This window comes from Pseudorasbora parva, chromosome 21 (assembly GCF_024679245.1).
Source record: "Pseudorasbora parva isolate DD20220531a chromosome 21, ASM2467924v1, whole genome shotgun sequence".
In the NCBI taxonomy this organism is placed as follows: domain Eukaryota; kingdom Metazoa; phylum Chordata; class Actinopteri; order Cypriniformes; family Gobionidae; genus Pseudorasbora; species Pseudorasbora parva.
This window is the reverse complement of record NC_090192.1, coordinates 29,344,263-29,370,003: the sequence shown is the minus strand read 5'-3', so window position 1 is coordinate 29,370,003 and position 25,741 is coordinate 29,344,263. Positions and strand designations below refer to the sequence as shown.

At 38.5% G+C, this 25,741-nt stretch overlaps 1 protein-coding gene across 1 annotated transcript in view; it reads right to left on the bottom strand.

The window, feature by feature from the left end:
• The window catches only part of gpam (glycerol-3-phosphate acyltransferase, mitochondrial), a 32,632-nt gene extending 7,011 nt beyond the window's left edge, over positions 1-25,621 (bottom strand). The window contains exons 1-18 of the mRNA XM_067429113.1: positions 25,445-25,621; positions 14,198-14,329; positions 11,846-11,965; positions 11,689-11,762; positions 10,864-10,977; positions 10,605-10,754; positions 9,785-9,884; positions 9,376-9,512; positions 9,177-9,276; positions 7,779-7,991; positions 6,836-6,949; positions 6,675-6,760; positions 6,455-6,570; positions 5,080-5,150; positions 4,712-4,976; positions 4,320-4,468; positions 3,998-4,075; positions 3,471-3,602 (exon numbers count right to left, since the gene is read on the bottom strand). Of these exons, the coding sequence (XP_067285214.1) occupies positions 3,471-3,602; positions 3,998-4,075; positions 4,320-4,468; positions 4,712-4,976; positions 5,080-5,150; positions 6,455-6,570; positions 6,675-6,760; positions 6,836-6,949; positions 7,779-7,991; positions 9,177-9,276; positions 9,376-9,512; positions 9,785-9,884; positions 10,605-10,754; positions 10,864-10,977; positions 11,689-11,762; positions 11,846-11,965; positions 14,198-14,296 (2,118 nt within the window). The 5' untranslated portion in view covers positions 14,297-14,329; positions 25,445-25,621. The remainder of the gene's footprint in view (positions 1-3,470; positions 3,603-3,997; positions 4,076-4,319; positions 4,469-4,711; positions 4,977-5,079; positions 5,151-6,454; positions 6,571-6,674; positions 6,761-6,835; positions 6,950-7,778; positions 7,992-9,176; positions 9,277-9,375; positions 9,513-9,784; positions 9,885-10,604; positions 10,755-10,863; positions 10,978-11,688; positions 11,763-11,845; positions 11,966-14,197; positions 14,330-25,444) is intronic.
• Positions 25,622-25,741: the final 120 nt, after the last annotated feature.

Genomic DNA, 25,741 nt, shown 5'->3' with positions numbered 1-25,741 from the left:
AGTTACTGCACTCTGCTTTTGTATTGTCTGCAAAAAATGTGGAGTCATGCCAAGGCAAAAGGTAACTTCCATATTATCAATATTTGGTTGCTGATCACCATTTACAAAATCAATATAGTAACACCTGTATAAAATGTAATGATCATGGCATTTATTTTGGATGATTTACAATTAATTATAGCCATCTTCTTATTACCATCATGTGCTTTGGTTGCATTCTGATGCCATTATTAAGGACACAATACATCTTGTAAAGAGTATCTTCATTGCTGTGCAGCAAAACTTACAGGTTGATAGTTGACACTGAATTATATGAACAAGATAAGATTATTTCTAATGAGTAAACATTTGCATATATAATGCAAAGATATAAAAAATAGAACAAATAACAAATCATGTAAAAATGCATGTGATTGGAATAAGATAAATAGCAAACAGTGCCGCTGGTAAATCAAGGGTTAAGTTTGGCTATCACACTCTAATGACAGTGCTGACTGGATCGGATTGCCCATTCATACGCTAAACAGAGAAATTATTTATAGCAATATGTTTTTAATGTTTTTATCTAGCAAAAAAATGATACAATAGGCTACATAGCTTAATTACTTTTACATCTTTGAATGAAAATCGCCTATAGCCTAAAAGGACAACTTTTAGATTGATGTGAACGACAAGTAGGAATAATTCTCAGAATGCTTGTGGATTAAACATCCCCGATGACATTCATTGCCATGGATTTTATCGGGTTTACAAGAAAAGCAAGGATATATGGATATAATTGCGAACTGTTACTACTGATTGTATGCGTGAGCGCACGCTGTCACGGCATTCGAGTGCACACACTCGTGCAGTGGGCAGCCCCAGACTGCCTGACAGCGCGCTGATTAAATTCATTCTGCATTATGAAAACATGTATGACAGTAGGCTACACAGGCTACACCGTAACTTAAACGCGGCAGATTTTAATAGACAGTAAAACAAAGGCGGGACACCATAACTGGATGTCGGTACCGTAACTTAATTTAAACATCTGTCTTCCTGTGTGCAGAAATTTGTTTATGTAGCCGTGACAACAAAACGCGTGCATGCGCACCTGTGTATAAGAGCGCTTGCTCCGTGCGCGCCGCGCGCCAACCCGCAAGCCTTGCACTTCTGAAAGTCTGAGGAGCCACTCGTGTTGCTACCATAGATATACATAATAAATAATATACTTAATTACATAATATACTTTATTATGTATATCTATGGTTGCTACTACTCTCCGGCGCCACCATCTTTATTTTGGGTCTGACGAATCGACGCGCATATTTTGCGTCGACGTATTTTTTGCGTCGACGTCATCGATGACATCGACGCGTTGTCCCAGCCCTAGCGCATACGCCGTCATACGCCGTCAGCGTAAAATTAGAAACACATAAACATAGAACCACAAAAGACCTTCAAGATACCTGAGTGGTGAATTCATTGCGATCTGTGTGTCTAGCGGATTGAGGGGTTTCCCGGCAAATCTTGTTGACTGTGCCGAGGATGGTGGTTTTCCGGCTAAGAAGTTTATGCGCAAGTGACAGCGATGTGAAGAAATTGCCCGTGGTAACATTTCTGCCCATGCCCATGTGAGACATGGTCAAGCAAGTTCTCTGCTTTTAGGAGCCCTCCCTCCCCCACACATACAAACAAGCCACCAGCAACCATTCACACACACACCCCCAACCCCCCTGCAGATTGCTCAGGTAATGACCATATTTACACATGAATTGATGCTAATGATAGCCAAAAGACTAGCCAGTTAGCATCCACTTGGCTAAAGGAGGGTTACAAATCTCTGGGACTTCTAGTGCTAAACCCTTGACTTTGTGTGATTTTTATTGTCTGACGAAGAGCCTGTGTGATCGAAACGTAACCTGTGTGTGAATCTACTAGTCAATTTTTTGCATATTTGTGAAGCTGTGGTGTGTCGACTTTTTTCTGTTTTTTATAATTTAGCTTTTGTCGAGCACCCAACTTTGAGCATATTTTTGCCGGTGATGTGAATGCTTTGGTCCTGATTTTATTCTTTATTTATTTAAATGGAATTAAGAAGTTGATAACATGTTTTTTTTTTAGCAAACTTATGATGTTTTTTTTTTTTTGAGTGATGTTACTCTAGTCAAACAATTAACTTCCATCTCCCTCTTCTTATTCTGGGTGTTATGTTAGTTCTAACAATGTTTAAAGGGGTACTTCAGCGCTGGGAAGATGAATCTGTATTTAAACTGGGTCATTAATGTAGTAGAAATGTGAAATTATTTTTTAATTTGGTGCTTTCTAGCAAGAAAATACAGAAAATAAAGTGTCGTCTCATGGGGATGAAGGACAACAATTCCCAGAATGCTTTGCTGCCCTACGAGGCCACTCCCAAAGCCACAGCAACCGAACCACTGGATCACTTTCCATTTTCATAAAATCAGTTCAGTTAGAGAGCAGACACTACAATTAAAACCTGAACATGTCTGTTCAATATAATGAGGGAGTCGCCGCGCGAGTGTCACAGAACAAATGCTGCAGGAGTCAGATTACATTCATCATGATGAAGGAGCTGAATGAGCTATCGTGATGAGAGCTGAAGTAAACGCGTCTGCACTCGCTACATACATTTACAGTAGCCAAGAAATCTAGACGCACCCTAGCGGCAGCAAATTTAATCTGCCCGCAAGTGTCGTCTAGGAACTCTCAATACCCTTCTGAGCTGTATTCCTCACAATCTGGACGGGCCAATCACATTGTGTATTAGAGTCGGCGGGCGGGGCCATAATGACGACGGCCGAGTTGCGTTTGCGCTGCTTCTGTTGTCTAGTAAACACAGAAACTGGCGAACGGCGGCCGTCTTTCGAATCAGCTTTGACTGCGATTCTGGAAGACTTGGAGTTAAGCTTTTCTCTGAGAAAAGAACAAAGAACGGCACTGAAGTCATTCTTAAAAAGGGAAGATGTGTTCGGAGTTTAGCCGACCGGATACGGTGAACGTTTAATCTATCAACAAGCTCTGTTTCACCTTCGTTGCTCTGGTTGGTGTAGCGCTATCCGATCGCGTGCAGAGGGAGTTTGAAAGACAACCGTTTATCCCGCCCCTCGGATTGAGCCCTGTCTATGGTGAGTTTCCAGACCAAACATCTTGATGTGGGTCTGGCTTGTCAGGCTACATTTACAGCGCGTGTTCAGTCTGGCGTGTTTTCAGTTCATGCCTTTGAAAGCTTAACTTTCATAGGAATTAATTTGAGAAGTTGAAACACTCACTTTGCTCCAATGCTCCGTTTACATGAATGCCTGCGGCTGCCTGAGCTAAGTGCTGTGAGTGCGATCCCACCCCCCATGTGCGGGTTGAAAACATGTGGAAATAGCTCCTTCTACTGGCTGTAGTCTTTAGCCTACTGATACAAAGCCATATGCTAATGGGTGAAATAACCCTTTAAGCCCCTGCAGTATTATATGGACCTTTAGGTAACGGTCTCTCTGTTCATCTCCAAAGTCACTGTCTTCATCTTCTTCATCACTTCGCCAAGAAAGAGCCTCTGGAAACTTCTTGGGCCAGGGCTCCTCAGATGGACTCAACTCCTCCTGGTCCTCCTGAACACAAAGAAGAATTTCTGTCAATTTTTTTTTGTTAATTAAATATTGACTCACAAATATAATTAATAGTATGAACTAATATTATTATTATTATTTGATGTGTTGTAATTCCCAAAAAAGAAAACCAGGCTGGTACCTGTACTTTCACTGAATCAGTTAATAATGAATCGGTTATTAGAATGAGCCAATGACAAAAAAAATAAAAATAAAAATGTTTCAGATAAAGTTCAGCAATGCTGATACTCAAAGAATTTACTGCAAGCTCAAAGTATCATTCAAACATTATATGGTCTGTGATTTTTCCCACATTACATACTGTAGCTTTAAATCCAAAAAAAAGAAAAGAAAAAAACATTAATACAACAAGACAAATAAAAGTTGACAAAGCTCACCTCAGCTACAGTGAGCACACCATACTGAATTAACCTGGTGATAGCATCATGGAAGACCTGGTACAAAGTCTGACAAGGCTTTAGGAGGTAAAGACAACATAAATACAATGAATAATCTGGGTATTTCTTTATCAAATTGAAACATGAACCAATTATATACACACACACTTTTTTTAAAACTGAATTTTACTTAAATGGTCATTTTTAATGTTGATTTATGTAAAAGTTTCAAGTCAGCATTTGAAAGTTTTTCTTGAAACTATATCCACATTCAACCACTAGATGGGGGTGCTACCTAAGTAACAGTGATGTGAGCGCATACCAGTGCTACTGCCACCTCATTGGACAGAAAGTGGGAGAGGCCTGCAGCTCTGCGGATCAGTCTCTCCTGACTGAGCAGCGTGGATGATGAATTCTGCTCATTCACTGAAGTTGCAGACTGCTCTTTCAGCAGGGCCAGCGCGCTGCAAGCTAGAATGCACACAAACACTTTAGAGTTCCAAAATACAAATATAAATCATGTGCTACGTCTATAGCCACATCCTTAACCATCATCAGTCTTTGTAAAATTTGTTATGCATCTTAAATGTGTGCACATAGATTTATATTAGGGTCGTCATAATACCAAAACCTCAGTAGCTGTCACTGTATTTGCAGACTGAATCAAAAACAGAGCCTAGAGTGGCATTTTAATTACGACTTCAGATCCTTTACCTATAATGGCATCTGCAATGAAGACATGGAAAAGGCCGTTGCTGTAGAAATTGAGCTCAAAGAGCGCGGGCACAGTGTAGCTGGGGGAGATGATGAACTCTGTGTTTCTGTTGGTGCTGGTGACGTTCACACAGTTTCCCAGAAGGCTGAGTGCATGCATGACCACGTCCTCAGAGTTCCCAGAAAAACCCAGGTCGAAGTCCCGTGACAAGATCTCTTCTTTCATATTGAAGAAATCCTCCACCAGTTTGGACAGCAGTACACCCTGCCCAATGCAACCGTTTGTTATAATGGTTATGAGCCAATAAAACTGGACAAAGAAGGAAGGGCTGCCATTTTGCATGCTGAGAAGCGAGGACAGCACTTACCTGTCTGTGTCGATACAGGAGGAGACAGGCCACAATGTGAGTGGACATGATCGCTGATGACTTGCAGGCGGCTATGGGAAACATAAACGGGAGTGATCAGATTGATTGATACTGAAACAAACTGCAAGAGATGCCAATCAATCAGATACCGAGCCTTGAGGGAGAAGGAGAAGTGACATTTTTGTATGTAGAGACATAACTATGATTAGCCATTTGTAGACTTTCCAGAAGTCTAAACACTGTGGCTCCTCAGAAATTACATACTTGTTTTCACCTTTAAATGCTCTGATGAAGGGACATGAAATGACTATTTAAATTCATAACAGCATGCTCTAAAACCTCCATGACATTGTCTGTGTGCCGAAAAACATTCGAAAGTCTCTGAAAGATGCTGTATCAGGAAAAACAGTGTGACTTTAGAGCAGAAAACTGGGTTCATTACAGTGTCTATATTAAACATTCAAAAGCAAGCTGCAATTCCACCTCAGAGTGCCGATCCTCTGGCGTCCTGTCCTCAAAAAAAAAAAAAAAAAAACACCAACAGGGGGCGTTCAAACACAGAGGAATGTGATTGGCCAAGAACAACATGCCACCATGGTGAGGACTGACCAGCAGTAACCTACAAAAACTGTCAGGTGCTGTATTTATAACATGTCCAGGACCATTTTTTTTACCCAAAAATCAAAATAATAAATATAATTTGATATATGCATTAAGAAAAATCTAAGAAAATGTTATTTAAAAACATATGTAAATAATGATGAGATAAATGTAATATTTTAGCACATTTTTTATAATGGCAAAGCATTATAAACCTGACATCTTCACATATTTATATATATTAATTTTATGTTTAATTACATCATTACAGTAAAGCAAATATCAGAATATAGCAGGAAACAACCTCAAAACTAAACTAGAATTTTGGGGGAAATGAGCAAAGATTTTCATAAATACAATGCAGCAATGCCAATATTCATGTCCTAAAATAGAACATTTTCTTACATTGATCTCGTGAAATATGAACCCCATGTTCTTGAAATGCTATGTAAGATTCACTCACTAGCTGTTTGGTGAGATGTTGGTATTTTTTGCCAATCAGGATATTAGATATTAGAAAGAGACTTTTTGTAGCGTTTTGTTCTGAACAATGAGCCCATGTTTTCCGATTTTAAATGTCAGTGGTTCTGTAGGCCATGATATAGAAGCAAGTTTTCCAGGCAGCTGATAGATGAACAGTACTGCTATTTTTCATTATATATCTGCTGATCCCACATAACCATCAATTGCCCAATCCGCCACCCTCAATGCTTGAAAAAAATCACCCACTGCCCAAGAAACTGTTTATGCATCATGGTCTTTAGATTGCCCTTACTGAAGAGAACGTGCTTTGCCAGGTTATTGATGACCTGCCTCCTCCAGGGTTCATCTGACAAGTCTCTAGAAATCAGATGATCCTCATCTTCTCCATTAAAAACAGCCTGATCAGGCCTGCACAGAAAAACATAATCCCATTAGCCACACACATCTTTCTACATACCAATGAACAGCAGTCCACATGATTATGTTGGTGGCTGGCAGTCTAAAGGCCATACTGTGCAGCGATGATGGTGGGGAGAAGGATCTGCTCCAGCGTGAGAGAGGCCTGGAGATGCCGACTGCGCTGCGTGTCCAGGTACTCCTAAAGAAGCACGATCCAGACATTAGGGGAGAGATCTGCTATGTATTCAGCCAAACAGAGATGAGCTGCTCTAACCTTAAGGGAGAAGGGCTGAGTGAAATCCACGCGCACACAGCCGTAGTTTTTACGGAGCATCCTGAACACGCCGCAGGCCACACCCCACAGACTCTCATTCTTCTTAGGTTTGCCCTGAAGCAAGGGGAACAGTGAGAACATTAAGCAAATAGCTGAATATACATCCACGACAATAACATTTTGCAGTGAGCACAGAAACATATATGTGTGTATGCATGTATGAAAATTATTCCTTTTTTTATTTTTAAATCATTTGTAAATCAAACATACAGTAGCTGGTATTTAAGGGCCCACTGAAGTGCCTTGAAACACGCAGGATTATCCAATGTGTAGACGTAATTTCCAATTTTTTTAAACAGTCTAATCTATCAATTTTTTCCCCTAATCTCGTGCATATGATCTGCTCCATACTATCGGGTCTCTGGATCGGAGCAGGCGATGTGCGCACTGCGGTAATTTGAAATCAGACTTCTTCATTCACCCTGATGTCTGAATAGTGCCTTACTCCCTATATAATGCATATGTAGAAAATAGTACATTTGTGAAAAAATTAACGATTTTAGCCACAGATTCAGCCTCTATTTATAATGTAGAAACGAGTGCTTTAGATTCTAGAGAGCATTTGATTGAGAAAAACTGATAAGAAGCTGGAGTGCAGGGTGATGTCATCAAAGTCATTTATCCATATTGGCAAAAATGAGAGACTGTATAATGCTTATATATCTTCTAAATGTGAATTTTGCCATTGTTTTAGAGCACTAGCTTATTAGATAATGGTAAGATTAACAGATTCATACTAAAAGCCAAAAAAATTCAATTTTAATCTCATGGGGACTTTAATTCTGTAAAACAAGGAGAAGATGCTGGTTATGGTTCAAAGGATCGTGTAACATTAGAAGTGTATTTCTTAACTTAAAAGTCGAATTTCACCAGTGATCCCTACCAGTTGCTCGCTGTTGTAGTTTCCCTCAATAATGCGGTCATATGAGATACCAACAGGCACAATCAGAACATCAGGGATGCTGCTGGTACAGAGTGTGTCAACCACGATGGAGAGCATGCCGGCACGTGCTGGAGACGGCTTCCCACTGCGAGAGCGCGTGCCCTCTAAATACACCTCCAGAAACTGCTGCTGCCGCAACAATTCTTCTGTGTACTGAAAATGAGCGGGAAAAAGAAGAATGATCCATACAACAAAAAATGCAGATGCGTAAAATATCTCCAAAGACTATAACAATCTCTAAGATCTATGACCCTTCCTTTCCAAATTCCCTGTAATTAAAGCAGCCCATTGTGGTAATGTGCTGCACAACAGGAGACAGCATGAATAATGCAGAAGTAATCCATCAGCATCCTGTGACAGTCACCTCAAATCACAAGCCTCTCCACAGTCGCTGCAATGATAGTCACCATGTCATTTTAACTAAAGCACTAGAGCAGACCATTTTACAGCAGCCCTGGTGTCCCATCGCTTACAAGATAATATCCAACAGATTTTGACAAAGAAGAACCGCACGCAGCTGCTTTTTTCAAAATAGACAGACAGAGACACTGAGGAATTTTCTCTTAGCAAGTACTGGAGACTTCAGTAAATAAGTGCTGGGTTGTATATCAAGTGTATTTTATATCAGTAGTATAGTTTTGTTTTCATCAAAACTTACAATTAAAACATTTGGGTAACGGGTCAGAAAGATGTCTCTTATGCTCACCGTGGTTGCATTAATTTGGTCAAAATACAGTAAATTCAGTAATATTGTAAAATAATATTTACTTTAAAATAACCATTTACCATTTTAATGTTTTTCAGTATCATTACTTCAGTCTTCAGTGTCACATGATCCTTCAGATATCAGTCTAATTTGCTGATTTGGTGCAAATTTCGAATAATTATGACGTATGCAAATTTAGACCCAAATGTGGGTCGCAGAGCTGAAGTCGTTAACATTATCAATTATGAAAACAGCTGTACTGCATCATATTTCTGTGGAAACCATGATACATTAGATTTTTTTCTGGATGAATAGAAAATGTATTAATTTAATTAATTAAAATAGTACACTTAAAATTAAAAGTTATTTAAAATAGTGCACTTCCCCCCCCCCCCCCCCCAAAAAAAAAAAAAACTACTGACTACAACGTACATGCATCTAGTAATAACAGAACAGGAAGGGTTCTCAGCAGCGTTTGATTTCACTCAAGGTTTTTCCCTTCTTTAAAATCTTCGGTGCTTTCCTTGTGACCTTTGGCTTTTCAATTCTCCCCAAATTTGCTTTGAAACTATTTGAATCATGTCTCAACACCAACACACAGATAAGATGATCTGACATTTCTGGAAACTTACTGCATGTAACAGTGATCTGTATAACACATCCTTCTTCCCGTCTAAAGTTTCATCCAGTTTGCGACGAATGAAGAATCCTCCAAGTTTGCGTATTAGTGTGCTGAGGGAGTACAATCCATAAACACGTCATATGCACATATCAGTTTAACTGTCTACTGTTGAAAAACTTAAAAACAAAAACAAGATTATGACTTTGTACCTTAAAATGGGGATGCTGAGATTGTTGCCAGCAGCAATGTGAGGGGCTTTGATGTTGTGACAGAAGAGGATGAAGGTGATGAGCAGGTAGTCTATGTGGGACTTGTGAACAGGAAGAAAGACGAGGGGAGCGTTGTACTAGAAGACAGAGTAAAATGTTGGTTATACTTCAAAATAATGATTATAAATCTCCATTTTGATCACACATTAGATTACATTAAATATACATCAAAAGGAGGTGGATAGATTTACTGTTTGTTAATGAATTGTATGTCTTATTGTAATAAGTGGGTTTGTCAACTGATGGTTTTATCTGTGGCTGTTTTAGGAGTTGCAACTGTAACTGTGTGGTAGTGCAGATAAGAAGAAATGCCCGTGCTGAGCGGGAATCGGTTGTGCAGATGTCTGACCTCAGATGATGCTTTCTTCACCATCTCCAGCTGACCTTTATGAATCTGAATGCTCCAGAAGAATCCATTAAACAGTTTTAACAACACCCATCCTGTTAATCTAAAAGAGACAGGGGAAAGAGAGAACATCTAGGATTTATTCCCATCCAATGACTGAATTAAAAACCCAAAATGTTATTTCTCTTAGTGCTCCCATAAAAATCTAAAATCTATACTATTAAAATATAATATAAAATGATATACACAACAATTTAAATGTTTGGGGAGTACGATTTTTTTATTCAGCAAAGACACATTGAATTGATCAAATGAGAGAAAAGTCTTAATTTTGTAACAAAACATATATATTCTAAATATATTCTATTCGGCATATTCTAATTATATTCTATCTTTCTATTTATTAAATAATCCTGAAATAATTTATTAGGATTTCCACATAAATATAAAGCAGCAACTGTTTTTAAAATTGATAATATTAATTTGAATAATACTAATAATAACTTAAGCAACAAATCAGCATATAAACATGATTTCTGAAGGGATACTGAAGTAATGGCTGCTAAAAGATTCAGCCCTGCCATCAACAGGAATAAATTACATTTTAAAATATATTAAAATAGAAAACAAGTTTAAAAATTTGACATATTACTGTTGTTAGTAATTTTTTGATCAAATAAATGCAGCCTTAGATAAGACACTAAGAGACTTTCACCTTACATCCCCCCAAATGTTGAATGACATTATAACATTAATAAAATTGTTATTAAAGTACATTTGTATTTAGCATCGTCACTCATTGAGCATTATGTGAAAGTTGCACCTGATAAAGGCAGGTGAGATGTTGGCAACCATTTTCTGCAGGAATCCTCTGGCCTTCCGTTTAATTTTACTGACAGCTTTGGGATCCACTCCAGACTCTGCATCCGCATCCCCACCCTCGGACGCTACCTCCGCGATAGCACATTCCAGCCTACAGTAATAACACTTACAGTGAATCTGGATGCTAAGATGCAGTTCTGCTGCTTAGAAACAGCCATTTTCATTACACTTGCTCCTCACTTTTAATAAACACATGGTACCTGCTGTTGTTAAGCACGTTTTCCACCACATTGCGGGCAAACATATCCTTCCGGACGTCTCTCTCCAAGACAAACAGCACATAACTCAGCCTCCGTGCAAGCCAGCCTCTGTGCCTGCATTATACAAATACACAACAGTACTATAAGAAAATCCATCATGTTGTTCCTTCTGTAGAACATGAAAATACATCTTTTAAAGAATCAAACAGTAGGTGAATTGAACTCAAGAACTGGATTAATATTATTAGAAAATGAATCATTCTTTGCAGCTGGTTCTTTTCACTGAACCAGCTGATTTAGAAATCGGTCTTGTGTTTTGGTTGACTCTGTGATTCTGTTTTAGCAGTTCTCTTTGACACTTTTTTTGTGTCATTTTGGAGCCATTTGGAAGAACCATTCATTTATTTTCAAAAACTGCATAAAGAAAATATTAAATTATTGCTGCAGTATTACGGACTGTTCATTTCCTCTCCTGATTGGCAGTACCAGATCAGACCACCTTTACCCTTGTCATGTGATCTAGGTACATGATATCCCTGACAAACAGTGTTAATAATTTATTTCATGACTTTCCACTCCACACAGAAACCTACAACCTTCCAATTGATGCTTGAATGTAAACACAGAGAGGGTGATTTGCTGGAAACCTTCATCTGTCCGACTATGGTATTAATGACGTAACACAATCTAAACATGTTAATGAATTACGCTAAACAGAAAGGTGTATAACTAAGCAATGTGCAGTGAGGATTCCAATGACAATGGAAGAAAGTGGTCATGTATTCAGAACCATCAGGCCCATGGCAAACAGAAATTGATGTTTACCTTGTGTGCGTTTCATTAATGTAAATCACATTACGGAGCCCTAGAGAAGGGATGCTGGGATTGAACAGCCTCTCCTGCAACACATAAAAGTAGTAAGTCAATATGCAAAACATAAATGTGCATTCGGTCAATATGCCAAAAGCTTCAACAAGCTAACCTGGCTCTGGGGTGTGCACGAGTGACAGCATCTTCCAACAAATGGTCTCTTTCTGTTCAACAGACCCTCCTTCCACGTGGTGGTCACAGAACGAAGGACAGACGGGCTGGAGCTCCTGTCCTACATGAGAAATACAGTGTTAATGGTACATACAATTATACATAAAATCAGTGGTACACCTACAAGTTATTCTTAGTAAATGGTCATGTTTTTTAACAGGTTTAATTTGTTTACATTAGGTATGAACTAACAACAAGGATTATTTTATAGCATTTATTTTAGATTAATGTTAAAAGGGATGTCTTATGCTATTTCATGCATTTTGACTTATTAACACTTTTGGATGGCCAATGTTTCAAAAAAACGAGTTGAGGTATGAAGTATTTCTGAGCCAAATAGACTCCTTCAGGGCTTGTATAAGTATCATAACGTTTTTTCAGAGTATGGCCCAGGTCATAAAGGACAGAATTCCTTGTATAGGCACTTCATTCGGAATAGCGCGCACACACACACATCAACCAGAGCGAGAGCAAGAACATGCCAATCGCATCAACATGCTTCATTCGGGTTACGGAAGTCATCGGCAGGGCTGGACAGGACCTGCTCGAGAAATATATGTCATTTTGTTTTTAGACCAGGAAAGAAACATTTTGGTGACAAATGTTTTATAAATCAGGCCCAGTTTGACACTGGAATTGCAGATAATTTAAAACTGAAAGATGGAGCGGCCCCAGCGATGAAAGATCCCAGTCATGAGTCGAAACTACAGGCGGTGAGTATCAAGTTATCCAGGGATAATGTGATGATGTATTGTGTGTGCTTGTCATTCTTTAGCTCCGCCCATGGCACGCCTCCAGGACTGTTTTCGGAAAGAAGCAGTACAGCTGTATCTATCTTTTATAAATCTCATAAAAGGATAGACTCTCCGGAGATATACTCTAATACTACTCTATAGGTACTCAAGATTAACATGAAACTGGCAGAAACTATGCATGTTATGTCCCCTTTAATTTATAAATATACCACTGTTCATTGTTGATTCATGTTAGTTCATACTACATTAACTAATGCCTATTACAACATGGAAATATGAGACATTAACATTAACCTAGATCAATAAATACTGCAAAATATTTTTCATTGTTGTAAATGTATAACTAATATTAACAAACACAACCTTTACCTATGACCTATTATACTAGGTAAATAGTGATTAAGCCAAGATATTTATCCACACATTTAAGTATTAGATAATCATCCATCATTAATACAGAAAAATAAAACTTTAAACCAGATCGGTCAGCGTCCATCTAATAAAAACAGCTACATTTAACACATATGCTAATAATCCTCTGGTGTTAAAGCAGCCAAATAGTTAATAAGCAAAATAAAAATGTGGTATTGCCAGTTAAAACTATACCAGTTGATATACAGGTGGAATGACTGATGTAAAATAGATTTTTAGTGGTGTATGTTGTGTCAAAATTACAGCCACAATAGTTGTTAGTGGTTTCCAGAGTGTTGTAACGTGGTTGTAAGTGTGTTCTGGGTGGTCTCAAATCCCACCTTTACTGTTTAAGTCTATGAGATTTTTTTGGGCTTGAATATTGGCCATTAGGTTATAATCGCAAAATAAAACAACTTCTCAACGGGTGACATTATTTGAGGTATCATTTATGTCAGTAGCGCAAACAGCGCAGGACAAGGTTTAGAAATGTAGTTACTGTTCAAGATAACTGAGATTTAAGACTTAAGGTTTTGGGCTCAAGGGTATGTTTAAATCCCTGAAAAACTTTAAATCCAAAAACACTAACTATATTTCCTTCTACCTATTTTTATTTGAACTTTAGGATACTGAAAAAAAACCTAGATGGAAATACCAAGATGTGCATAAATACTAAAAATTGAGTGCAAAAATCCCATTTATCAAATAAATCCCTCGGTGCGCAACAAAAATCTCAAGCGACTTTGCCTCAAATGAGGATGTGTATGGATAACTGGACAAACCAGCGGCCGAAACACCAGGCATCGCCTCTCAATGTAAGATAACATGACATACATTGCTTATTATTGCTTTTCATCTGTAGTAAGTAATTTATGATGTACAAAAAAAGAGCCACAGTGGCTTCCCCGATTGCAGCAACTTCCATTTTTTCCATATTTTGCACCAATTTCCCATGAAGTTATGATTTGCTTGATGTGTTTAGAAATGAATGAAAACAGTGCATGCCTTTATTCACAAAAGTCTTAAGCGATATTCCAATTATGTGCCTAAGTCAAATTTGCAACTTTGGAAGGAAACACACTAGTGATGCTTGCCTTAGTATGCGCTAGTTTTCTCTCTTTGCTTACCTGGTCCTCACAGGGATGCTTCAGACAGCCACTTCCTGCGTCAGGATTATTGGCCAGTAGAATGTTATCTGGACCGCCCAGAACCATACGGACATCCATCCCCCCTCTTCAAACCAAACATCAACAACAAAACTGTGGGAGGAAAAGAAAAACAGAGAATGAGAGCAAGTCCATTGCCGCCCTCTGTGCTGTAGGTCAAAGCACGGAAGAGCTCTGATTACAGCTTTTCACAAAAGGTTACTGCAGCCGGCAAATATTCCACAGAAAGCCAGAACGCGAAACCATTGTGCCATCTATTCTGCACGGCACCTCCAGCTCAGCAGCAGCTGAATGACAGGAATGTCGAATGATGCGTTTCAACCAATCACAGCAAAGAAATAAAAGCTCACCAAACCCGCTGAGGTGGCTTCAGGTGAACTGATCATTTTGACAAAAATTTCGGGAAGACCGGCAACAAAACAAGTTTGATCGGAGACAAATGCATTGTGGTTCAGGCTACATGCTTCACCGCCTTGGGTTAAAGAAAACTGACAGTGCTGACAACAGCTCAAAGCACACGAGACACCTCAGCTGAAATAACCTCACGGTTGCCAAACCGAGCGCATGTGCGACGAGGACACAGCCACTTCTATTTCCTCTGCATCTCTATCATAACGTCCTGGGTGACACACTGCTACATGCACTGCTAACCAGTAGATGAAAGTCCCGTGTCATGTTAAAGGGCTAGGGCCTCTTGACTGCGGAAAAAAGGGTAATGGGGGGGGGGGGGGGGGCAGCTTTTATATAGCAGCTGTCCAGGTCAGAGGTAGACTGCAAGGGTGGTAGTCACAACAAAACCGAATGGAGCTAGAGCTCTTGCAAAGCGATATATTTATGGAAGACGTGCTGTGGAAAAAAAGCTTGTGCCAACTTACGGGTGCAGAATGTACCCTCTAAAAACCACATGAGATATCTGCACATGTTTAGTGCATCAAAAAACATCTCCCTTCCAACAAATTTGAACCTTACATAATGTTAATCTTTCTAATCAACATTTGGCTGCGGCAGGAGGGAACATTTTTGATAATCGTCAAAAAATGGCATGATCTACAAAGGTGCTGAGTTTCACTTCCTCCACTGCCAAACACAGTTTAAAGTTGTCTCTATTATTGTGGGTTCTTCTTATTTCCTCTGTGACTGCACTTCTTCAAAAACACCCCATCAGCAGCTCACAAGGGCATTACAGGAGCTGCAGCGGGACCGTTTAGTCCATTGGTCGAATACACAGAGGCTGTGGCATGTTTTTCTTGGTTCTCTTGTGCATCATGCGCAAAGAAACGGATTAAGGATTTTTTTCATTTTGATTATTGTTGTAATGCAATGTGTTACAATATCAATGGCTGCAATAGCAATGCTGTTCATGCTTATCATGAATATGCAGATCTCACTGAGGCATCAGATAAAATATGCAACTAGATTTTCACATTTCATTAAACGTCATAAAACTAGCAGTTGCAATACATGGGTGTTGTACGTGTTTGATTTCTAGATGTTTTGCTAACTGGCCCAAATCCATAAGTCAGTAAGTAAATTATTTTAATGTTATAGCTAATAACCAATAAATGGCTAATATTACATTTGAAGGAGCACTAGGTAACTTTTTTAACCTTCATAAGATATTTTCAAGACTCTTGTGATGATACATCGACTTACAATAGGTTGACACATCTGCCATAGCCTGATGGGGTCTCTATCGTTTTTAATCGTACTTTTAAACTTCGGGTTTCGGGTAGTAACCCGGGAACAAAAAGAACTACAAAATTCGACTGCTTTACAGCATATACGTCACTTCCACCACTTCCTTACATTCGGACGTGCGGGCCCAACTATTGTTTGTTTGTCGGATGTTATAGTCATGTCAGAAGAAGCACAGAAAAATAAGAAAGCAAAGGTTTTGTTGGAGGAAAGCAATAAGAGGAAACAAAAAAATTATCAGATTAAAGGGAGGATGAGGATCAACATTGGGCCAGCGTTTACTCGTTGGCGTGAGCTGAAGGAGGCGTGCCCGACCGATGCTGACTTGGCTATCATGCTTGCTATGGTTATTAACTACCACTCAAACATTGAATTGAAGTATCATAGATTCTGTAAAACGGTAACCAATAGACTATAGGCTACTATAATAACACTGGCTTGTAAACATGAGCATCGCAATCATTTGGCGTTTGAAAAAAATAAAACCCAAGGAAATAATATTCATATGACATGCTAAAACATATGCCACTGACTGTACCTGGGATGAAGACATTTCACACGCGACGCAAGCAGAACTCCTGCATGTGAACTGTGTTCAGGGTAACTGTTAGTGATGCGCAGGTCGGCCAACCCGCGGGTCCCGCTTTTATGAAATTATTTGGCCCGCCCCGCACCACTGTATATATTTTTCCAACCCGCCCCGCACCCGCGACCATTAAACAGACATAGGGGGGTCCGCGGGTTATGAGACCAACCGCTCATGACTAGTTCAGGGCTATCATGGTTGTCATGTCAACAAATGCACGCGCGCATCCCCTGATGTAGGATGACAGAGTTAACGACAGTAGTAGAGGACAATATTTTTTCCCAACTGTAGGGGGACCCCGAGGGCAAAAGTTACCTAGTGCTGCTTTAATAAATAACTTTAAAATAAAACTTTATAGATTTTAGATTTGCTAAAGATAACTTATAACAGCTTCACTAAATTATTAGTGTTTTTAAGAATTCATTTTGAGTGAGCGTTAGATGACGGAAAAGTAATTAGCATGCAATGTCCAATATAGATTTTCACCAATAAACTTAACATCAATCAATAACCGATAAAAAACATGTATATATTGTGCATCTCTTGTCATAATTGTCCCTTAAAATATATCCCCCTCTAAAACCTGCGAATGAACCACAAAATTGGTTACTAAAGCCATGTTTCCACCGCAGGAACTTTACCCAGGAACCAGGAACTTTGGGGTGGTACTCGGTGTGTTTAGACCGCAGGAACCAGGGTCTAAATGAAGTTCCGGGTAAATATTTCCCCCTCCAAACGGCCCTGCTCGCGAGGTAGTACTTTTTTAAAGTTCAGGAACTTTCATGGGCGGGACTTGGGCGCTGAACATGCTGATTGGTTGAGCTCACGCAGCATTTTATTTCAACCGGCATTTTTAAAAGTCTTTTGTGAGGTTCGTTCTGCGTTCAGTAAATATCAGTCTTGCTCTCTGTCTGATGGCGCGCGCTCATCTCAGCCATCTCACGTTCAATGTCCGTAATAGCTGATAATATACATTGTCATTTTAAATCTAGCTTTACAAGCTTTCTGAATATGCTGCTCTTTTCTGTCATTGTTAATTACCTCTTTAGTAAACCTATACATAACCAACAAAAGCAGCACAGCTTGAATCTCTTCCATACTCGTTATTATTTTTTTAATTTTTAGTCTATTTTTCACCATGTAAACGACCTGACCGATTACTTTTAAGTGTGCGTTACATGACGTGACAGAGCGCGCCGCGCTCATGTTGACAAGAGAGGAAAGCTCATTTTTCTGAGGGCTAAACTTTTTATTTCGTAAGTTATGAATATAATGTTGGAATAATGACACAGCATATATTGCCCCAGGCAGTTTTTACTTTAACTGCGCCTGACAGAAGATTTTTTTTATTTTTTTTTCTGAGATGATTATTACACTTTACAACAGATAAATAGCTACTGTATTAGTCCTGGTGGCCGTTAAGAGTTGCTATGGCTACAGTCAACACACTCCAGCTGGTGGAGAAAGCAGCGTTGACATTTTTGATGAGGCAGACAAACTGCATGTGACAAAATGATTGCGATTGAAAGTCATCATATGTAAACACCAGATCGGTTTAGATGACGTACAGTAAACAGTCCACTAAATCTTTCAATCTGTACAAAAAATGTCATAATTTTTTGTTCCATTTTTGCGGTCGCACAAAAATGATTACTGTCCGTCACTGACTTGGAGGAGCAGTCGCGCGCAGTCCTACATCACTGGACTAATTTGCCTAATCTTCATGGAACTTTAGATCACGGTGGAAACGCAGACAGTTGCAGGTCTGGGGGGGGGAGAAAAGTTCCTTTAAAAAAGTTCCTGGTACAAATTGTTCCTGGTAATTTTGGTGGAAACGGGGCTTAAGTCCTTGAAAACTAAGCAAGTGCTAAAAAGGCAAATCATATAATATACTTTAATCACATTTTGCCCACAGTTCTTGGCGAACTGTAATGTAATTAAGATCACTCAATCACATGCTCTCATTAGGGTGAAAGTGGGTCAGCAGAAGAGTGGGTCTTTGAATAAATGAATGGAGCAAACCAAGCTGACACGAGGAAAGGGGGGGGAAAGATGGGGTAATCTCTTCCACAAAGAATAACAACCCCAAGCAAGACGCAGAGCACATGCTGAACGGGCCTGGGGAGAAAGAGAGAGAGGTGTACAGCGAGCCACATCGCAGCTGCTAAACGAGAGTTCATTGAACTCTGGAAGCCCTGCCTGCATTGTCTGAGGTGATCTACACCAATAGGCGGCCAGAACACTGATGAGAAAAGAAGAAGAGAAGACCGGCTTTTCTGTGAGAGTTTGGCTGGATGTCAAAGCTTGCAGAAAGGAGACCTGCTCAGAGAGACCAAGTGAAAAATAGCCCTGGATTGGATGTGAATCTTAAAAAGTTGCTGAATAGGCCTTGTCTGAAACAAATCCTGTATGAGCTACATTTTTAAAGCAGTCTTTTCTGGCTTCACAACAACTAAGGTCGTCTACTATGTGCTAAATTCTATCCACTTTCAATATGGACTTTTCTTATGGAGTAATAAATGGGGATCTGACTGTCAACAAACACACATGTCAATGGTGCTGTAAGGCAGAGTAGCTGCCACTAGCTTTTAAACATAATCGAATGTGATGAGTAAATCCACCAACAATGCGGGCCAGTGGGTTAATCCGTCTCGCAATCTGTTCATCTGAACTGTAAAACAAGGCGATAACAACATACTCAATGAAAAACCTATATTATTCAGAAGCTTATTCATTTGTCAATCAGTAGTAAAAAAGACAGGTCACAGAGTTTAACAACACGCAGGAAGGATCAGCTATTACAGAATAATGAATACCATGATAACTTGGTTATTATAGTTAGACCTGTTATTATAAGTTTAAAAGGAAAAATAAGTCTTGCTTATGTTTATTGAACATGGCATTGCATATACCTAATATTTAAATTTACTATGAAAAGGAAGTAGAAACAGATGTTTTCTTCTGCATTGTGACATATATTCAAGTACAGGGTATATACAGCAATCCTTAAGTTAAATTTACTACTTTTTAATACCTTTTTTACTACCTTCAGAACATTTTTTAAAACCATCACGACACTGAATTGCAAGTGTTAATCAGCGACCTTTCTATTATTTACACAGATTTTGACATGTATAACAAACAAAAAAGAACAGATTTAGAATCGACAGCAGGAGGAAATCTGTTAAGTTATCATTCAGACACAGTAAGATAGATCTCAACATTCACAAAGGTTGGTGAAGGAGAAGCGTTACCGCATACACATTTGATTTCAATTAATAATTGGTAATTCAGCAATTAAATTATTTAGTGTTTTTTTCCCAACAACAAAACCTGAGCCAAATATTACATTTCTATAACTGTGATAAATTGTTGAATTAAACAAAATACTAAAAACTAGTCAATCGATTAAAAACTTTAACTAGATTAATCACACATTTTTTCTGTGATTAATCGCAATAAAAAAAAGTTTTTGTACGTTTTTAATATAATAATTTCACAGTTAATCAAATTAATGTAGAAACAACATAAAGACAGTATATTTTAAATACTTGTTTAAATGGTATCTTTTTATGAATGAAGGCCAGTATTACTGATATCAATACAGTTACTGATTTTTTTTTTTACATTCATTATTAGGCTTCAAAAATATAACAGTTTTTAATTTAAGTAAACCTAAAAAAAAATGCTAACATAAATCCAGAATAAATGTCATGTTTATTCCTGCCCTTCCTGTCTTAACAGTAAGGAAATATACAGAAATGTAATACAGTTATCAAAGTTATATGTAATCTGCACTGCATAAACTATAAATTAAATAGTTAATCCTTATTAAAGCTACAAAAGTTATTTAGTCAAGCGCAGCGAGTCATTTTCTCTGTTCCCTTTGTTCTTTAACTTTACTGACAGGAAGCTTTATTGGCTGCGGTCCCTTTAAGAGCAGACAGACACGCGGATCTCACTTTTTATACAGTCTATAGGTGTTTCTCAATGTCAAGGATGCTTCCTTGGAAGGACTGATCCTTCCAAGTCACTTCCTTCAGAGGCTAGGCGAGGCTCCTCATTAGGATTCGAAGAACACGCAAATGGAACAGGCTAGCAAGTGCACGTCATTGCGTCATTACGTCAGTGAAAAGGTCCGTTGGCCATCAATAACATTATGTGTAACGTTATTTGTATATATTTTTATATCAATACAGTAGTAATTTGTACTGGCATTTAAACGTTAAACTTTACGTATATTTACTACGGTTATAACAAATGTTTGGTAACGTAAATAAAAGCATTGTGGCAATCAGCGAGGTGAGGGTCCGTGAGAGCGGGCTGATGGAGTGATAATGAGCGGCAGCTGATCGCCGCCACACCGGTCTCGGCTCACGGCAAAGTGATTGGAGTATAAATGGTGGAGCGTGGAAGACGAGAGAGGACTAGGCCTGGAGTTTATGTTATGGTTTGTTTATGTTTTATTATGTGTGTGCGGGCAGTCGCCCGTGAGGGTTTTCCCCGTGTTACTTTCGTTTTGTTTATTATTTATAATAAAGTTGTTGAACGTTCGCCGGTTCCCGCCTCCTTCCTTCCCATCTACAAACTCCGATACAAGCATATTTGCCCCGTTCACGCTCCGACTCCGGGAACGTCAGAAGATAGCGAAGCTGCGCGCATAGGATTGTGGGTGATTTGAGAACGCGAAGTGCGCGAAGGCTACTCATATGCATCCTTTTCTGTATATGACATATTTTTCGAACGAAGGACTCAGTCCTTGGTTGAAATTCGAGGATCCTCGACATTGGAACAGTCCTTCGTCGGATGTCGATGACGTGGCATCCTTAGAATTCTGGCTTCCGAGGATCCTTCCTTGACATTGAGAAACGCCTTATGTCTATGTATCGCGCCTCATTCTCTCACAACTCTTTGTTCATTTTAGACTTTATATAAATCATTTAAGATTGCTCTTATGAGGATAGTCGTTGAAGATATGCCTTGAAGCAAGTCTAAAATAAAACGTAAGCCAGCCACTTCTGTTGAGCGCGCTAGCGCTGTGCTCTGAGATGATGCCGAACGACCACTGAATATGACGTCAGCATCAAACATACGGTTGAGACGGAGACGAAAGATCTTTGATTATGTGCCCAGATCTGCTAAAGCCCATATTTAAACGAACTAACGCGAACGCAGATAGAATTTCAATATAATAGGACACCTGATAGTCTGAAAAAATAATACCTAATTTGGAAAAAATAATACCTCTGAGGCCAAATTTAACACTTTTAATGGCCTTAAATTTGACAATTTTGATTTATCACTTTTTAATACTTTTTAAAACCCCGCGGACACCCTGAAGTATAACGGATTAACGAAAAAGTACAAATGTAGGCCAGAGACTTGGTTCAATGCGTTGGTTGTTGATTGTGTTGGGTGTTACATTCAAAAATAGAGGCAGATGAACGTGAACTTGAAGGGGTGGAGTTTAAGCGGACTAAATGATTGGAGAAGTCCTGTATACGTCAACAGAGTTGGCATATTTACCAATGGATCCACTTATGACTTTTTAAAAGTTATGACTGAAAAAAAAAAAAAATTATATATATATATATATATATATATATATATATATATATATATAGACAAATTAAAGCATTTATATTTATAAATTGTGCACAATAATATCTATAACATGTTTTTAGAAAACAACTATGAAATTATTTCATGCAGTCCTTAAATTAAAATAAATGTCTACAATAGATTAACCCTCAAGTCAAAACAATGAATTAAATTTAAAAACAAAAGATAATATGGTAAAACTTTACAATAAGGTTTCATTAGTTAACATTAGACTAAGAATGAACATCATTCATCTTAAAGAGTTCATTTCAAAATTTACAAATACATTACTAAAATCAAATGTTGTATTTTAACAGTAGTTAATGCTAACATAAACATACAATGAACAGTTGTATTTTTATTAACTAATGTTAACAAAGATTAATAAATACATTAACAAATATTGATCATTGTTAGTTGATGTTAGTTAAAAGTTTAATGTTAACAAATGAGACATTAATGTAAAGTGTTACCGATAACATCATATTTGAAAATAGGCAAAGCATAAGCTTCATAATATAACTTACTTAAATAAATGTAATTTATTAAACAATAGCCATACTTATGTTACTTAGCATTTTGTGTTATATAATTATGTTTCCTAAATCCTTCTTTTGAGAGGGACTTTACATAGCACATTTCATCTGAATGCACCATGGGGGAAATAAATTATATTTATAGTCTTGTACCAGCACATAAAAAAAGTAATCATATAAAAGACTGGGAAGACCACATGTCAATATAAAGGTCGTGTGTCAATATGCAAGACCTTGGAGTCCTGTGACATTAGAGGGACAATGACATGTTGTTGTGACATAACATTGACAGATAAGTTTAATAAACTATTATCAACCTAAAGAGGGTTTTTGACCTAAATTACAAATCAACATTTGGTTTGAGTTTCATTAGTCTCAGTGAAAAACTTTGGGTTTTTATAAAATCATTTTTCAGTTTTATATATTTTATTGATTTAATTTTAAAGAAATAAAAAATAATAATAATATTTTTTATCACATAATTCGATAATAAACATAACATGGCAAACCCGATTAAATAGAGAAAAAGACAAAACTGCTTAAAGGGTTAGTTCACACTCATGTCGTTCCAAACTCGTAAGACCTTCGTTCATCTTTGAAACACAAATTAAGATTATTTAATGAAATTGGCGAGCTCTATGTCTATGGAGGGGTCAGCAGTTTAATTGCCACTTTAAGGCCCAGAAAGGTAATAAAGATAATGTTAAAATCACCCATGTGACTACAGTGATTCAACCTTAATTTTACGAAGCGTCGAGAATGTTTTTGTTTCACACAAAAAGTAAACAAAAATAATGACTTTATTCAACAATTTCTTCTCATCTGTGTGTCAGTCTCCTACACTATTGACTTATCGCTAACAGTTGTAAGCATGTGTGTAGGAACCATTATGTGTGGGTGGGACAAGACCCACCCACTTTTTAAGACCAATAATATTGGACCCACTCACTTTTATTGTCTCTAATTCAGCACATGTCTGTTTACCTACCCTTAACCGAGAAACACTTATTATTAAACACATGTTAACCACTTTAAATGGACTGCATTTATATAGCGCTTTTATCCAAAGCGCTTTACATTTTTGCCTCACATTCACCCATTCATACACCGACGGCGATGTCAGCCATGTAAGGCGCCATCCAGCTCGTCGGGAGCAGCTGGGGTTGGGTGTCTTGCTCATGGACACTTCGACACTTGGTCAAGTGGAACCGGGGATCGAACCACCAACCTTCTGGTTTGTAGCCAACCTACATGAACCACTGAGCCACTGCCGGCCACTTTATTTCCCCTTTTCTAATATTTTCTCAATTTTTATTGAAAATAAATGCCTTTCCGATCTGATATATGATGGAAAAGGTAGTAGAGCGAATGTGGCAAAAGGTGGATTCAAACCTCCAATCGATTTGCGTCAAATTTGATGACATGCGTCTTACCCCTATAGCCAGTAGCCACGATTAATAACTCAGTGAATTATGTAATTTAGTCTGGCCCAATCAATCGTTTATTAAATGGCATTTTTTCAATCTTGACACGGAGCATAATAAACATGCAACTTGTTCATTATCATTACCTGTGAAACTGTTGATTTCTATGGCAGTTAAATTAATAGTCTTTTTATGACTATTATTGGTATTGACTGGTTTGAGGTCTTTTATTGGTATAGGCAATATGGCCTCAAAAGCACCTTAATGGAGGAAATCACATCTACAAAATAAAACATTTTCAGGGGGAGAACCCCCAGACCAACCACTACTGGGACCCACCTACTTTTTATTTGCTTCCGCTCATGGTTGTGAGCACCACAAGGCATGCATGTGCCAAAGTAAACATTGTAGGAGAAGAAACTGTTGAGGTTCCTAAAGTCGTTAAAATAAACTCGTTATTTTTGTTTGGTTTTTGTGAACAAAAAGTATTCTTGTCGCTTTTATAAAATTAGGATTGAAGTCACAGGGACTACTTTAACAATGTTTTTACTACAATTAAATTGCTGTCAACGGATGGCTTTAGAGAACTTAGAGATTTCATCAAAAATATCTTAATCTGTGTTAGGCCTACTAAAATAAGTTCACGAAGGTCTTACGGGGTTGGAAGGACATGAGGAATAATCATTTTGGGTGGACTACTCCTTTAATATACAATTTTGTTTGGCCCCTGAGGTTGACCATTAACATCTTCTGAAGGTTAAAGCATCTTTAACGGACCGTGTGCTTTGATATGTACTTAATATGTGCGTTTTAGGGCCTGTTTTGTGCCCCTTTCGCACCTTGAACGCCGTTTGAACGCACGCACCTCCGCTGTGTTCAAGACTCGCGCTACTGTAGCTGCATGCTAGTCTGACTGCCTTTGAGTATTTTTTTTCTTTATGTCAACTCAACCACGTTGAGCTCGAGAAAACCGACAATAATAGTCTTATCCCATGAGCGTATGCTGCACAGTCAGGGCGTTTCGTCCTGAAAGCAGTGCACCGCATATCCACCGCAACTGTAACCGGTGTGTTTTAATTAAAGCGACGGCGTTGGGGCTTTTATGTGAATGTTTTTATTTATTTAAGATAACGTTACACGATGCTCGTCATTGCGTTTGCGACCAACCCCAACTCATCATCATCATATAGTTTCATCTGGATTTAAAGGCATGCGGTTTTGCCGGTTCGCTGCATTGCTTTACTCAGTGAGCAACCCCCTTCCCTTATGCTAGCTTGCTAACTAACCCCTGCGCCCACTCTTATTGTGCATTTAAACTGAGCGAAACCCGGAGACAAAGCGTGGTATGCAAAGAGGAAAGTTTTACCTCAAGAATATGCCTTTGAAGCGCCATCACTGTTGAAATTGCCCTCTTTAGCGTACTGTGAACCTGCTCTCGTCCTTGAAACAGCCCACCAAACAACCGGCACAGCACTACACTTGCCAGACACTGAGCAGAGGGGAAAGATGCATGACAGCTGAGGTAATTTCGCCTGCCCTACGCTGTCATAGCAGCGGTGTAATTCTTGATAGAGCCACTAAGGGTCGTAGTTAGAGTGTGTGAAAAGTTGAGACCAAGCTAACAATGTTGAGATACTTTTTTTATTTTTTTAAAGTCACCATG